Source organism: Dendropsophus ebraccatus, chromosome 5 (assembly GCF_027789765.1).
Source record: "Dendropsophus ebraccatus isolate aDenEbr1 chromosome 5, aDenEbr1.pat, whole genome shotgun sequence".
NCBI classification, from domain to species: domain Eukaryota; kingdom Metazoa; phylum Chordata; class Amphibia; order Anura; family Hylidae; genus Dendropsophus; species Dendropsophus ebraccatus.
Genome location: NC_091458.1, coordinates 40,340,751 through 40,355,149, shown reverse-complemented (window position 1 = coordinate 40,355,149; position 14,399 = coordinate 40,340,751). Strand labels below are relative to the sequence as shown.

At 39.8% G+C, this 14,399-nt stretch overlaps 1 protein-coding gene across 7 annotated transcripts in view; it reads right to left on the bottom strand.

Annotated features, from left to right (window-relative positions):
- NBEA (neurobeachin) overlaps positions 1 to 14,399 on the bottom strand; it is a 453,563-nt gene that overhangs the window by 265,392 nt on the left and 173,772 nt on the right. For all 7 annotated transcript variants that reach the window (XM_069969916.1, XM_069969921.1, XM_069969920.1 and 4 more), the window contains exons 19-22: positions 11,068 to 11,149; positions 9,935 to 10,058; positions 8,019 to 8,211; positions 1,033 to 2,055 (exon numbers count right to left, since the gene is read on the bottom strand). In XM_069969916.1, the coding sequence (XP_069826017.1) occupies positions 1,033 to 2,055; positions 8,019 to 8,211; positions 9,935 to 10,058; positions 11,068 to 11,149 (1,422 nt within the window). The remainder of the gene's footprint in view (positions 1 to 1,032; positions 2,056 to 8,018; positions 8,212 to 9,934; positions 10,059 to 11,067; positions 11,150 to 14,399) is intronic.

Here is a 14,399-nt window from a genome sequence, read left to right as displayed (position 1 = left end):
CAAGTGCTATGGCCTTTTAAACACAAGGAGGAAAAACAGAAATCGCAAAAACGAAATTGGCCCCATCCTTAAACGGTTAAAAAGGAGGACAGGTCTATATGTAGGCAGCTGTTTTAGGGTTCTTGGTCAATAGCAGCGTAAAGTACTGGGTGGCTGGAAGATGCCTTAGGGTCCTTTAACACAATCTAATATTGGGCGTCAAGGATGGAAACCAGCACCAATCAGCAAGATGGCGCTTGTTTACAGTGCCTTCACAAGGCACGAAAAATTACTCAGTTGGGCAACACAAACAAACTGCATTGTTTGTGCGACCATTAATATTCAATGTTATGTAAGAGATTTTACGGCCACACAAAAACTCGAATCAGCCGAGGATTGGGGTTTTCCTGCTCATTAGATGATCACTCACTTTTACATGGGCTGATTATCAGCTGAATGACCATTTCTAGGAATGTTTCAATAATTGGCCCGTGTAAATGGGCCTATAGCTGCAGATGTCTACAGATGGGCGACTCTTTCATTTGGAAGATGCTCTAGTTTGGTTTACACAAGATAGCGGTCTTCCTGGGAGGAGAGAGCATTTGCAAGCTGCTATAACAGGTACAAACACAGCAAACACAAACTGGAAATCTTCAGATACTTTCCAGCAATAGATATCCTTGATTTGCTGATCATATTATTCATGGAGATTAACTGGATGACACGCCGAGCAAATAGAGCAGCAGTGTGTGAAATTATAAACTTAATTTATGCACTAGTGTATGCAGAGAGGTCGGCAAGACTATGTGCCCCCAGCCATATCAGGATCCACGGCAGTAACTCATGTGGAATTATTCTAATATGGTTAGCGGGATAGAAGTTGTGCGCGAGACAACCCCCAACCAGGGTATTGTTATATAAGCACATACAGAGCAGTTATGGTATTCATGAAAGCTTCTCATTCCCCTTCATCGGGAATTACGCATCAAGTAACACATGAAACACAACCAAGTCAAGATGGACACAATATAGAAATCATTAATATTACATTACCTGTGTAGTGGTTGTAGTAGTCTGTATCTTCTTGATCTCTTTCCCGAGGTCCCTACCATCATCAGATCTCTCAGTATCAGATACTGTACTGCCAGCATCCATATTCACTATGGATTTGTTACCAGAAGATTCCGATTCTAAGGTTGAGGTGGTCATCTGAGCATATTCTAAATTTTTTGATGATGACGCCAACTCTCTATCAGAAATGCTGCCCAAGCTATCAGCCGTCGTATGGATTTTAAAATCTTTGTCCCCCATTACGGCTGATGCACAAGTGAGGTCAACACTGCTGGTCATGTGGGCCAACAAGCCAAGATCGTCATTGACACCAAGATGGACGTGAGCATCCTGGACATTACCAATTGTTATATGGTTACCACTGGTAAGTTCCGGTAACAGTTTGTCCTCAGAATGCGTCATTTTATCAAAAAGAAATGAGGTATTGTTAGACGTAGTTTGGTCTTTCTCATCGGCTAGGGTGATCAAAGGGCCATCTTTTTCTTCAGTCTCCTTAATAATACCAACACTGTCATGAACATTGTTTTGGAGCTTTTCAACAGCAGCACTGTAGACATTATCCAGTAGAGACTCTACTTCAACCAGAGCACCATTTTCTCCGCTGACAAGCGTCTCAGGAGACAGATCCAAGTCATCCAGTTTTACTTCAGTAGCTTCAACCTTTTCAGCTTTGATGTCCACCAATAAGTCATGAACCTCTACCCGAACACCACCAGATGGCCTATCGGTGTTAGAGATTGTATCATCGGAGATTTTAGTTGCTATAAGAAGATCTCTGGCATCTGAATTCACGGGATAATCGGTCTCACTTTCTGGACTCTGACTTTGGGAGAGGTCATCGATTTCTCTAATTTCTAATCCACCTTTAGCAGCTACAGCTTGAGAAGAAAGTCCAGATATGGTGCTGACATTTCCTTTCTTGCCCTTCTTGATGTTCTCCTCTTCTTGTCTTTGATACTCTTCATACATTTTAGCTAAGTATTCTTTATGCGCCTCATAGGTAACCTTTAGAAAGAGAAAGTCATTAGTTTTAAATACCATTGAATAGTGTAAACTAAGAAACGTATGTTTAGGTACTACTAAATCTTTTGCCCTCCTTTTTCATAGCAGGTTGGAAAACATTTCAGAACAACGAAATATACAGTATGGCAGTGTGATGGCCACCAGTAAAATATGATGTAGAGCGTTCTAAAGGGAGCACTACACCGTTTTCTCTATAACAGGATGAAGTCGAAGACAATACTGTGTTACGTTAAAAGACCTACTAGGAAAAGAAAACTCAAAATAGCCACTTTTCTTACTTTTAGCATGATAAATGAGGTATCACATCTCAAGCATTTAGAGCACACACGACACATTGAGACAAAAGGGTCAAAGGCACCTTCCTAATATTGTGTCCCCCTGGTGCTCTAAACCCATCAAAGGCCTTCACTCCACAAGATCTCCGAAGGTGTCTTAGAAACATAGATTCTGGTCCATCTAGTCTTTCCTTATTTATATCTTAGGATCGCTACAATATATCTCTCCCAGACATCTTTAATTCAGTTACTGTAAATTTACCAACCACACCAGCTGAAAGTTTGTTCCATCTACATCTACTACTCTTTCTTTCCTATAGTATATGGCACAGAGATTAGAAGTTATCAGAGGAGACTTTAAAGTGATACTGTCATCCTCTTACTCTATATGCGGTTCTCCGTACCTTCCACAAGCCTAGATACTGCACATTCAATATATACCTGTAAAAGGCTGGGTTCACACAGCGTTTTTGCAATCCGTTCAACGTATCCGTTGAATGGACAGAAAAACGTAGTCAGTTAAAAAAAAAAACGCATCAGTTTCAATCTGGTTTTTTTTTCTAATAGGAGTCAATGCAAAAACGGATCCGAACTAATGACATACAATTGCATCCTTTTTTTTTTGCATTCTTTTTTTTTTCTCCATAAAACATATACGTTAAACGGATTGCAAAAACGCAGTGTGAACCCAGCCTAAAACTTGCCTGCATCTTATTTTTTCTCTAAGATCGTTTCCATCCATCAGTGGACAGTGATGACTAGGCGGGGCTTTATGACATTTGGGCCCTCTCCCCAGCCAGGGGATGGGGCCCAGCTGCTTTGACACCCTGCCCAGTTGTCAAAATTAAAAGGGGTAGTGCGGCGCTAAACATTTATTCACAAAATAACACACATTACAAAGTTATACAACTTTGTAATGTGTGTTATGTATGTGAATGGCCCCCTTCCCCATGTTTCCCCCACCCACGCTAGACCCGGAAGTGTTGGTGCATTATACTTACCGCATTCGCGTCAACCCGCCAATTGCGGCTGAGCTGATGACGCGGCATAGGGGGTCCAGCATGAGGGACGGATAGAGCAGTTTGGCCAGCCTCCCGAACATGACGTCATTGTCACAAGATGGCGGACATGGGTCGACACGAATGCGGTAAGTATAATGGCACCAACAATTCCGGGTCTAGCGTGGGTGTGGGGAAACACGGGGAAGGGGGCCATTCACATACATAACACACAACACAAAGTTGTATAACTTTGTTATGTGTGTTATTTTGTGAATAAATGTTTAGTGCCGCACTACCCCTTTAACAGATAAAATAAAACGAGAGTAAAGGGGTTGACAGCATAACTTTAGGGTAGCTTCACACGTACTGTATCGCAGCGGATTCGCAGCAGCAGATCCGCAGCAGATTTGACTAAATAAATGAACACAGCATTAAATCTGCACTGTCAAATCCGATGCGATACTGTACATGTGAAGCTACATTCAAAGAAGCTATACCAGAAGTCTACCATTAAGACTTACTCCTATTCACAGTATGGGAGATGTGCATGACCCATGGGAGGGGGTCCCCCGAGAGGTTCCATCTGGAATGGAGTGGTGCTAAAGCGTATAATCCAGTCACTAACTTATTGTCTATGGAAGCTGCTGGAGTTGTGTACAGTGTTTACATTTCCACAATCCATTCTTGAACAATGTTTTCAGTGTGGAAGTCTTCAGTCCTAATCTCCCCTTTCCTGAATGGTCCTTTAAACTGGTTTATGACCAGACCAAAAGGTCAACTTTGATATGACCATAAACCATCTTCGAAGACACTTCAGATAAGGAGAGATAAGGGCTGCGTATAATGAAAAAAAAGAGGCCATATTGCAACCAAAACCAGGAGTGGATTAAAAACACAGAAAGGCTCTGTTCACACAATGGTGAAATTGAGTGGATGGCCGCCATATAACAGAAAATAACTGACATTATTTCAATATAACAGCCGTTGTTTTAAAATAACAGCAAATATTTGCCATTAAATGGCGGCCATCCACTCAATTTCAACATTGTGTGAACAGAGCCTTTCTGTGTTTTTAATCCACTCCTGGTTTTGGTTGCAATATGAGGACCACACTAAAGGAGAAGTCTGGCGGGGAACTAAGAAATCATTAAAGGCAGGGAGGGAAATACAAAAAATACAAAAAAAACAAGTTATAGTCACAAGTCCCAGGGATCACACAGAGCCGCTCCTGGACCCCGCCAGCTATCTTCTAAGCTCCCAGGCGGCTATTTTACCACCTGGCGGGATACCGCAGCAAGTCACTAATTAACTGAGCAGGGTAAATACTGCTGTTCAGTGACATGACAGCTGGGTTGTGACATACCCAGAACCGGGAAGAAAATGACAGCTGACAAGGTCCGGGCGCTCCATGATGTGGTGAAGCGCGGGCTCTGGAAACGGTAATCATAATGTCGTTTTTTTGTTGTTGTTTTTTATTCCCCCCCCCCCCAATGCATGATTTTATTTTAGTTCCCCGCCAGACTTCTCCTTTAAAGGGAACTTTTCATCAGGGTGAGCCTGCCAGAACCACAGACAGTGTATAAAAAAAAAAAATTATAAAAAAAGGTTTTTCTATGGAGGCTCTTTTGAATTTATGAATTCACAGCATAAATTAATGCAAGGTAATTCCAGAGATAATAGTAGAAAAATAACATTTACATTGGAAACTAATTCTAAATTTAACAAAAAAAAAGTCGCTGTAAATGTAGAAGGAACAAAACAAGATAAGGTACAATCATTTTTTAATTAGAAACTCACACCTCATGAATGGTTCTTATTCTCCACTTGGAAGTTTGTCGCGTCCTTAAAACGTATTCTACTTCTTACAGAGATTAATGGTTTTATGAATTCACTTGCACCATTTACAGAGATCAAACTTGGACTTTGATCTGTAAAGCAATGCATTTTGTTGCCAGGTTTAAAGGAAACACAGAGGAGCCCTGGTGGGCCCACACGGTCTGCCTAAAGCGGCTTCAAAGGCTAAATATAGATAATTACGAGATGAGAGCTCTTTGGGAACTTTTGTTCGAGATATTCTGGCATTACGCACTTTAAATGAATTGCTTCCTGCCATGGTAATAGAATATTGTTCAGGTCCCTTTTTGGTTTCCAGGGCAGGGATAAACAAATTAAACTCATTATCCCTGTAATTACATGAGCAGCAAAGATGAGGATTTGGAAGAAAGAGTTAGATGATGGAGAAAACAAACGGATGAGCACGGGGGTCCGCCATGACAATGCTCATCAGGACCCCGTAACGTGGCGTATTCCTTCAATGAGTACTACTGCAGACAGCCATGGTAAAGCTTCATCAAAGAACAATTTAATGTGAAGACATGCACAAGCAATCACAACACATCCTTGCGCCCATCAATCAAATCTCTCCCAGAATTCATTGCATATGCAAATCAGAACAGACTTCAAAGCAAGAATCATGCATGTCTGTATCAAATCAACTGCTTTTTTACCTTGTAGATTTTAACTATTACGGCTTATCGGCAGCAGTAAATGCTTTATCTTTTTCCCACAGAAGCAACTACTTTTCATTACGATGAGGCATAAAGTATGGAAAAAACTATAGCTAACTCAGCAGATTTAAAAAAAATGAACCCACAGAAGCACATGTATACATAGACAAACACAAAAATATAAGGATACACACAAGCACACCCTATACCACAACTATCAGTACAGAGATACACATCATTCTTGCTAGTTACGGTGTCATGCTTGTAGTCCCTCACATCATACTGATGACATGATCATGTATGCAGTGGTATCCTAGGCAAGTTAGAATACAGCAAAAAGGCAATAGGGAACAGAGTTGGGTCATCCTCAGCCGCAGGCAAATTTGGGGAAAAATGGAACTCAACTCGTACTATGCTGTGTTTGCCCCTAACAATCCTTCCTCCGTAGATTAAACTGAGCTCTGGTATATAGATAGTTGTCATGAATGGAGCTCAACGTATAGGATACTGACGATTTAGCCTATTTTAGTGCTGTTATTTTTCTATCTTTATATTCGTACTTGGCTGGGAAATGACTTACCATCAAGGTTTATGTATGAATTTTATGTTTAACGTTACTGTTATGTTTCTAGCATAATAGAGATGCTATATGTAAATTTCCATTGTATTTGTTTACTCTATCACTTGTCTCCTATATTGTTGGCGGACGTGTGAAGCGTCCTAGCTGTGCTTCATTGTTACGTGGAAAAAAATATTTTTAATAAAAAATAAGTTTAAAAAAAAAATAAAAATCCAGCAAAAAGGTTTTATTGCAATACATATAGTTATAAAACCTAAAAAGAAAACTAAAGCAAGGGCAGATTTAAATGGCAATATCTCTGCCAATTCCCCTATATACACAAATGCTCAGATCAGCCAAACAAGCCTTCATGTGTTCTGATTGGACAGAGGAGAGGTAAGCCGCTGCCAGATACACCTGAGAAGAAAATGATTGACCTTTTTAACATGCCCAATCCTTCTTTCCCTCAAAATCTGTCAGGGGAGATTTGGGAGGCTCCAAAAGACATTAGAGGGTGGACCGGTCCTGGTAAGGTCAGTGGATTTGGCAGACACTTATCTATACTTAGGATACTAAATAGGCCACAACATAACCTTCTAAAACCTGTAAACTACACTAACATAAACTTTATTTTTAAGGTATAGTTTAAACTGACATTCGGTCCTGTGGAGACATACTACTTATTATTGTTATACTTTGTAGTATCAAAACCAATTCAAGCTACTTTTTGGATCTACTTGCTATTATTCCAAAGACCCAGAAGTGGCCAGTGCATTGAAAAACTATCTTCTAGATGGGTAGTGCAGTCAAAAGATGCAGATTGATAGTGTCTGATGAAAATTTTGCACAATTCTGGGGAAGTTTCTGTGTATTTTCTTTTATGCCATCAGGATCTGTCCGCAACCTAAGCTCCCTTGTGTTCCTACAGTTCTCACCCACTCCTACTCGATCAATCCTAGTGTTCCAACCAAGAGGACTACAAATCATAAAAAACATGTAACCCCTCCCCCCCCCCCCAAAATAAACAAAAAACAAAAAAAACATACATATCAATGATATTTAGCTACACATACGCTTATTCATTTCGGACCAATAGATATTTACTCATTTTACTGATGTACTACATAAGACCATACGTGAACTATATTAATGCTCATGTCCATGTTTGTCTAAGCTCAGGAGTAAGGGAAACTTTATAATATTAATTAAGGACTAGTTAAAAGAAAAAGGCTCTTTTATTTATTTTTAATCTTTATATTATTTTGGAGGAATGCCTCTTATACCGTATGCTACTGTTAAGACCTAAACTACCACGTAAATATAACAACTTTAATATATATGTATTTTGTTGGATCCCTATGTATGGAATACTGCAGTCCGCTACGCTTTCTATTGTGGTAAAGAAAAAGAAAATAAAAGACACTCTTTCAGACTCTGTCCGATAGAGAAAAGATTTGGAGACAGCCTAAGAGTCAGGCCGTTCTCATAACACTGCACATAGACATGAACGGCTGAACTCAGAGTCCACAAGGTGGCACCAAATGAATATGTAAAAGAGCACAGGGCTCAAGAAGCATTCGGCAGACTTCTCAAGACAACGTACCTTGGAATGAGCGATGGACAGAGTGTCCACCCAGACTCTCCAGCCTCCCCACTCGTATTTGATGGCATGATATAGCAGTATCCTAAATATGTTGTAAACCATCTCTGTGATTTTCTGCTCCTCAGAGTTTTTGGGGTTAATGTATCCGAGAGAAAACATCCAGTCCTGCCACACTGAGCACTGCAGGAGGCACCTAGAATAAAGAGGTGAACATACTGTGTTTTAGCTATTTCAACATATTTTGCCTAGTCATTCCTATACATAACCTATAAATATGTCTGATATTAAGGGTTGAGTCACTGGTGACACTACTCTGCAATAAGGGTTCCCTACTTATTCCCCCCTCCCCCCCCCCCAATACTGCTGTGAAGGGCACCTTCAATCCACTGGTGATTTTTACACGCCAAAATCTTTACCCACTATTCTGCATGTAGATCTTTTAAGACAACAGTTGAGTTCAGGATCTCTGTAAGGGTATGCTGGAACAAAGCAATTTAAGCAATGCAGCCCTAACGTCACACAATATTTTGTTCTCATGCTTTAAGATGAACACTGATCACAGTGGTAAATAGAAGGCCATTACTGCAGACCGCTGTGGCATCGATTTCTGTGTCTGTTGAGGGCAATTCCTGCATGTAACAATTCTATTTCACTTTACAGAGGCCATGGTTTAAAAGAAAAAGTGGTGTCGGACAGAAAAGACACAGGAAAGACCTAGTTCTTAGTAAAAGGGTCCCTTATATGTCAAGGCTGGCAATGTGCCACTGTGCATCCCCCAATAAAACTGTGTAATGAGAAAACAATTCAAGGGTACAACAATAGGGGTGTAGACTCTGATCTCTGAGAGGGTATGATGAACCTGTGCCTCATAAGAGAATACCAGTACTGTAACTGGCATGTAATAAATGGGGGGCACTGTTATAAGTTTCTGGATTAGGGCCCAGAAGCCGTCTGATCTTCTGGCACACTTTATAGTAGAAATTTGAGAGTGTCTCTTATTAGATATCTGCAGTGCGTCATTCCTCCTGGAAACCATCCCTGTTTCTATATACATACGTGTTTGTATATACATTCACCACAGTGGCAAAGCCTTGTAGGAACACACCTATTGACAGGAGGTATGATAACAACTGATTGACAATATATTCATACATTTGTAGGAATGGCAAATCACAGAGTTTAGTTAAAATGCTCCTGAATTGTTTCTTTATGGGGAATACAAGTATTTAGGACAAACATAAGAAGAATATTGCAATTGTATTTTAGTTAAAGGCTTTGGACACGTTTGAAAACCATTGTTTTTCTTGATTTCACATATTATGGTGCAAAAATAATTTATTTATAAATCTTTATTAAAATTTAGCTTTGTTTGCCCTTTACAGCCTTTCACAGTTTGCTGTTTCTGCTCTATTTCTATCTATACTTGTACTCCTGCTCTCCTCTTTTTCTCCAGCCTGTGTAAGCTGTCCTCAAAGAATTATTTCCCCCTTGTCTAAAATCTTAGCCTGTGTATAACCCTTTGCCCTCACCAGCTGATTTCCCCAAAGCCTGTCCAATAGGTTTCTCTCATCTTTTGGAGTGACAGCTAAATGGTGGAAAATTTCTAATGAAGACTATTTATAAAGTTCCTTCATTTAGCATCCAGGAAACAAATCAACAATACAAGAAACATCTGTAAAATGGTGCCCATTGCCTTAAGTAAACTGCACGAAACGGCTTATAGCTATCCTCAGCCATAAAACTACAGATGAATGCAGATCAAGCATACTCGAATCCCATCGTTCAGTATTTGATTACTGGTAGCTGAAGAAGTTGAATGCTGAAAAATCTGATTCGATCATGTCAGAGTTGCGTTCATTTCTAGACATAACAAACAGGACAACACTGGAATAAAGATATTTACAAAGTAGACCCACCTCCGATTCTCACGACTGTTGCTGAAAAGCTTTATCATGTCGGATAGGAACAGGCGTCTTACTTCCATCAGGTCAGAACTTGGAGTGGAGTTTTTAAGCAGTGTTGCGACTACCTTTAAAATCACTAAACAGAAAATCACACAGTTACACTTATATACACTCTCAAGGAAGGACACAGAATTATTTGAAAACACCACAGATTGTCCGAACTTTTAACCTATTCATCTCCTTGCTATAAATATTTACAGAGTAAACAACATGGGGGAGATTCATCAAACATGGTGTAAAGTGAAACTGGCCCAGCTGCCCCTAGCAACCAATCAGATTCCACCTTTCATTCCTCACAGACTCTTTGGAAAATGAAAGGTGGAATCTGGTTGCTAGGGGCAACTGAGCCAGTTTCACTTTACACCATGTTTGATAAATCTCCTCCACCATGTGGCTATATGGGCCGAGATGACCTCCATATTGGATCTTATATCACCTCCTACACTCCACAAGCCTCAGCAACCACAAATACTACTCTGATGGGAGCTTTGTGGTGATAAACACAGGGTGGGGGAGCTTTGACTGATACGAATTGCATAATACTTATTAGAGTAAGAGCCCTATTCTGTTAAAAGGCAACGATCAGCCAGCATGCACGATGTCGACTGATCGTTGTCCGGGAACCAGGTGGAAGCGAGCGTTGACCTGAAACAGGTCAGGTGACATCGGTATATACATAAGATGGGATCACACAATCTACAATAGGTGATGGTCACAGTTCACAGGTGACCGGGTCAAAGGTCACAGAGCATGCCTAGAAAACTCTTCTATAGAAATGACTAAGTTTCTTCCAGTGTATTGTTACCTATATCTAAGGGGTTGCTGTACAGTATCTTTTTAACTGCTGTTAACAGAACAAAAGCTCAGCCAATGCAGCTGCCTCCTTAAAAATGTACAAAATAATTAGATAGATAGTCAAACAGACAGAGAGACAAACAATCTAAAGCAAATGGTAGGAAATGACAGAGAATTCAATTACAACATGGTCACTTTCTACCAGACCAAACTAATACATGGTGAGTGGTTTGAGTACAATGAGGTCATGTCTGGGACACGGCATGATGGGAATATCCAGTGCTTCTTACTTGGATTTTGAATTTTCACAGTAGAATCTGGTTCTGGATGAGGCTTGTGAACAACTTGAGTGCAAACCTGTTCCGTCAGTATCTGCGGGGAACATAAGCATTACATCCGGTTATTATACTTAAGTTTGTATAAGAAGCTCATACAATAGACAATAACATTAATTTAGCTGAAGGTTGTAACACACTGAGTTTCTATATTACAGCTGCATTATTATATCTTACCAGTACCACTAGCACACATATAAAATGCATGAAATAACTCAATGCTTTTCAGAGTCCTCTTTTCTTTCCTACTGCTATTTCTATTATGAGTATCCCAGGAACTCTTTTTTTTCCTCTAATGGTGGAGTAGGCAATCTACAATGCTGAAGACACGTTCCATTTGTCACAATTTCAGTCGTGAGCAATGATACAAGTACCGCTAGATAAATGTGTGACCCAGGAGATCTTGATCGTAGCGGTGGTAGGTGGAAGCAGAGAGTAAAACAAGTTATATTCCAGATTGTGTTTGACACTGGACAAAAGAAAGTGGTGAGGGCTGCTTGGCATCATTAGGCTCTATATGCGGTCCTTTATTAGTCCCTTGGTTGCCTTTAGGACATGACTATAGCACAGCCATGAGATGAGACAAGAGGATGCAATTTAGAGAAAATAAAGTATACCAAAAGAATTACTAAAAATAGCCAATACAATAAAACGTCGTCAATACTAGGATTCATGTGTATGATTTTTATGTATTTTATGCAGATCTGGAGAGTAATATAGCTATAGTCTCCTTCCTTAGATCAACACTATAGCTGGTCCTTTTAGGGGAATCCTTTTGACATATTTTCCTTCTTCGTTTGGCATCTTAAAATCAAGTATGGGACCTCTCCAGTTTACACATACACATATAATATTATATATATATACACACACACACACACACACACACACACTCCAAGATTAGGCAAAATCAGCTTCCTTTATTGTTGCCCAAACAGACAGGAGGCTAATCGTACATTAATTCCAATGGGGGAATAGCTGTCAGATGAACAAGTTTCTATCTGACAGCTAATAAATGGACATGGGCACCCTAAATCCCCTTTTACATGGGCCGATTACAGTTAAGGAGAAATGCTAGAAACGCTGATGATCATTGGCCTGTGTAAAAGTGTCAGCGATTAGCTAAGATGCGGGAAAATGCAGATCCTCGGCTCGTCACATCTTTTGTGTTGCACTAAAATGTATTGCTATTGGGATGTGTGGTCAACAGCAATATATTTAAATGACCACACAAACAATACAGTGATTGTTAGTGCGGCCCAGCAGCACAATTAATCGTGCCCCCTAAAAGCAATGCAAACGAGCACTGATCTTGCTGATTTTTATAATATATATATATATATATATATATATATATATATATATATTTTTTTTTTTTTTTTTGATAAATATATTTATAAATAAATAAATAAAATAAAGCTGCTGCCTTGGTCTGTGAGACCAGTGCTCCCCCACTTAATAGTGGTCAGGGGCAGGCAATGATGGAACATAACCCACAAAGCTGCCTTGTCACTGCATGCGAGGGGTATCTGGTCAGTACAGCAAACATTAAAGCTTGAACCATTTGCAAATTATTACTTGCAATCCCAAAATTTATGTTGGCCTTCGACACCGCTCAGAGAGATTAGACACAGCAGATAGGAGAAGCTGTCTTCACAAGTTTTAATCAACACCACTTAGTAAGGGCAAAAGTAAGCACTGGCTTATCCACTGTAAGGAATCTGACACTGAATGAAGACGGCATTAAATGCTGCCGCTAATTTCCTAACACGTATGCCTGAGAGAAGAGGGGGGGGGAAACTTGTGAAATTTTAAAGGTCATGTGCATCACATTGCATAAATGCTGCGCAGAGAGCCACTTTCTTAACAAATAGCTGAAGACAGGGAGTACAGAATTACACGGGCGCTTAGAAGTGTCACATTTAACCTTACAGCAAATACATCTCTGCAATGCCGGGACTGCTTCCTGAGAATTAATCCCCTCACTACAATCAGAATCTAGCTTTGTATATACACAGGTTAAAATTAAAGGGAAACTCCAGTAAAAAAAAAAAATTCTTTCAAATCAACTGGTGTCAGAAATTTATATAGATTTGTAATTTACAAGTCTTTCAAGTATTTATCAGCTGCTGTATGCCCTGCAGCAAGTGGTGTATTCTTTCCATTGCTCTCTGCTGCCACCTCAGTCAAGAACAGGAACTATCCAGAGCAGTAGAGGCTTTTTTATGGGGATATTCTTTTCTATGGGGATATTCTTTTCTATGGGGATATTCTTTTCTATGGGGATATATCCGCTTTGAACAGTTTCAGTGACAGCAGAAAGCACCATGTCAGACTGAAAAGAGTACTCCACTTCCTGTAGGATATACAGCAGCTGATAAGTAGGGGAAGACTTGATATTTTAAAATAGAATACATTTACAAATCTATATTACTTTCTTACACTAGTTGATTTGAAAGAAAAAAATTCAGCAGAGTACTCCTTTAACTTCTACAGATGAGAAATTGGCCTATGACTAGCCCTAATGCTGCAGTAAACCACAAGGATTTTGCCTTTGGCCCAGTCCATGACACGGTCTGGGAAAAGTTTATTTCTCTTGGTTCTCATTTAAGGCTGCAAATAAGGCCTTAGGAAAGTCAATGAAGAAGATAAAATTTAGTATCAGATGGTCGATTGTGACAATATCGTCCAATCATTGCATAATAATTGTACATGAACAATTTCTGAACATGAAGCAGGGAAGAGAATATATGTGTATGGCATAGTCAGCAGATAAAGCCTGGTCATTCAACCCATTACACCCATTTTGTTATTTTACATCATTTTTTCCCCTAAATCCCAGTCAGACATACTGGGCTGATTCTGACCGAACAATCTTATTTGTATGGCCTGCTATGATGTTGGAGCTCCTATTCTGGTTAAATATGGAGGATAGATACCCTAACCAATGCTATATTTCAGTTCTACCCCTGTATACTGATGTCTTTTGAAAACAGGGCCCTTCAAAGTAAATGGAAAATGTATATAGTAGCAATGAGTAAACTGACAGATTCGTAAATCGGCAGATTCACTCATCACTAGTGAGACCAAAACAACAGGTAAATAGCCACAAAGCCAGTAGCAGCTACCAGTGTCAGTCAGCTGCTGCCAAGGCAAATAAGGGGTACATCAAAAGGGGCATAAACGCACAGGTTGTGTAGAAATGTGTAGAAATGGCACCAATGTACAAAAAGACCTAGTAGAGTTTAAGGGGGTTCAGTGATGGGTAACCTGACTAATAAATGGAA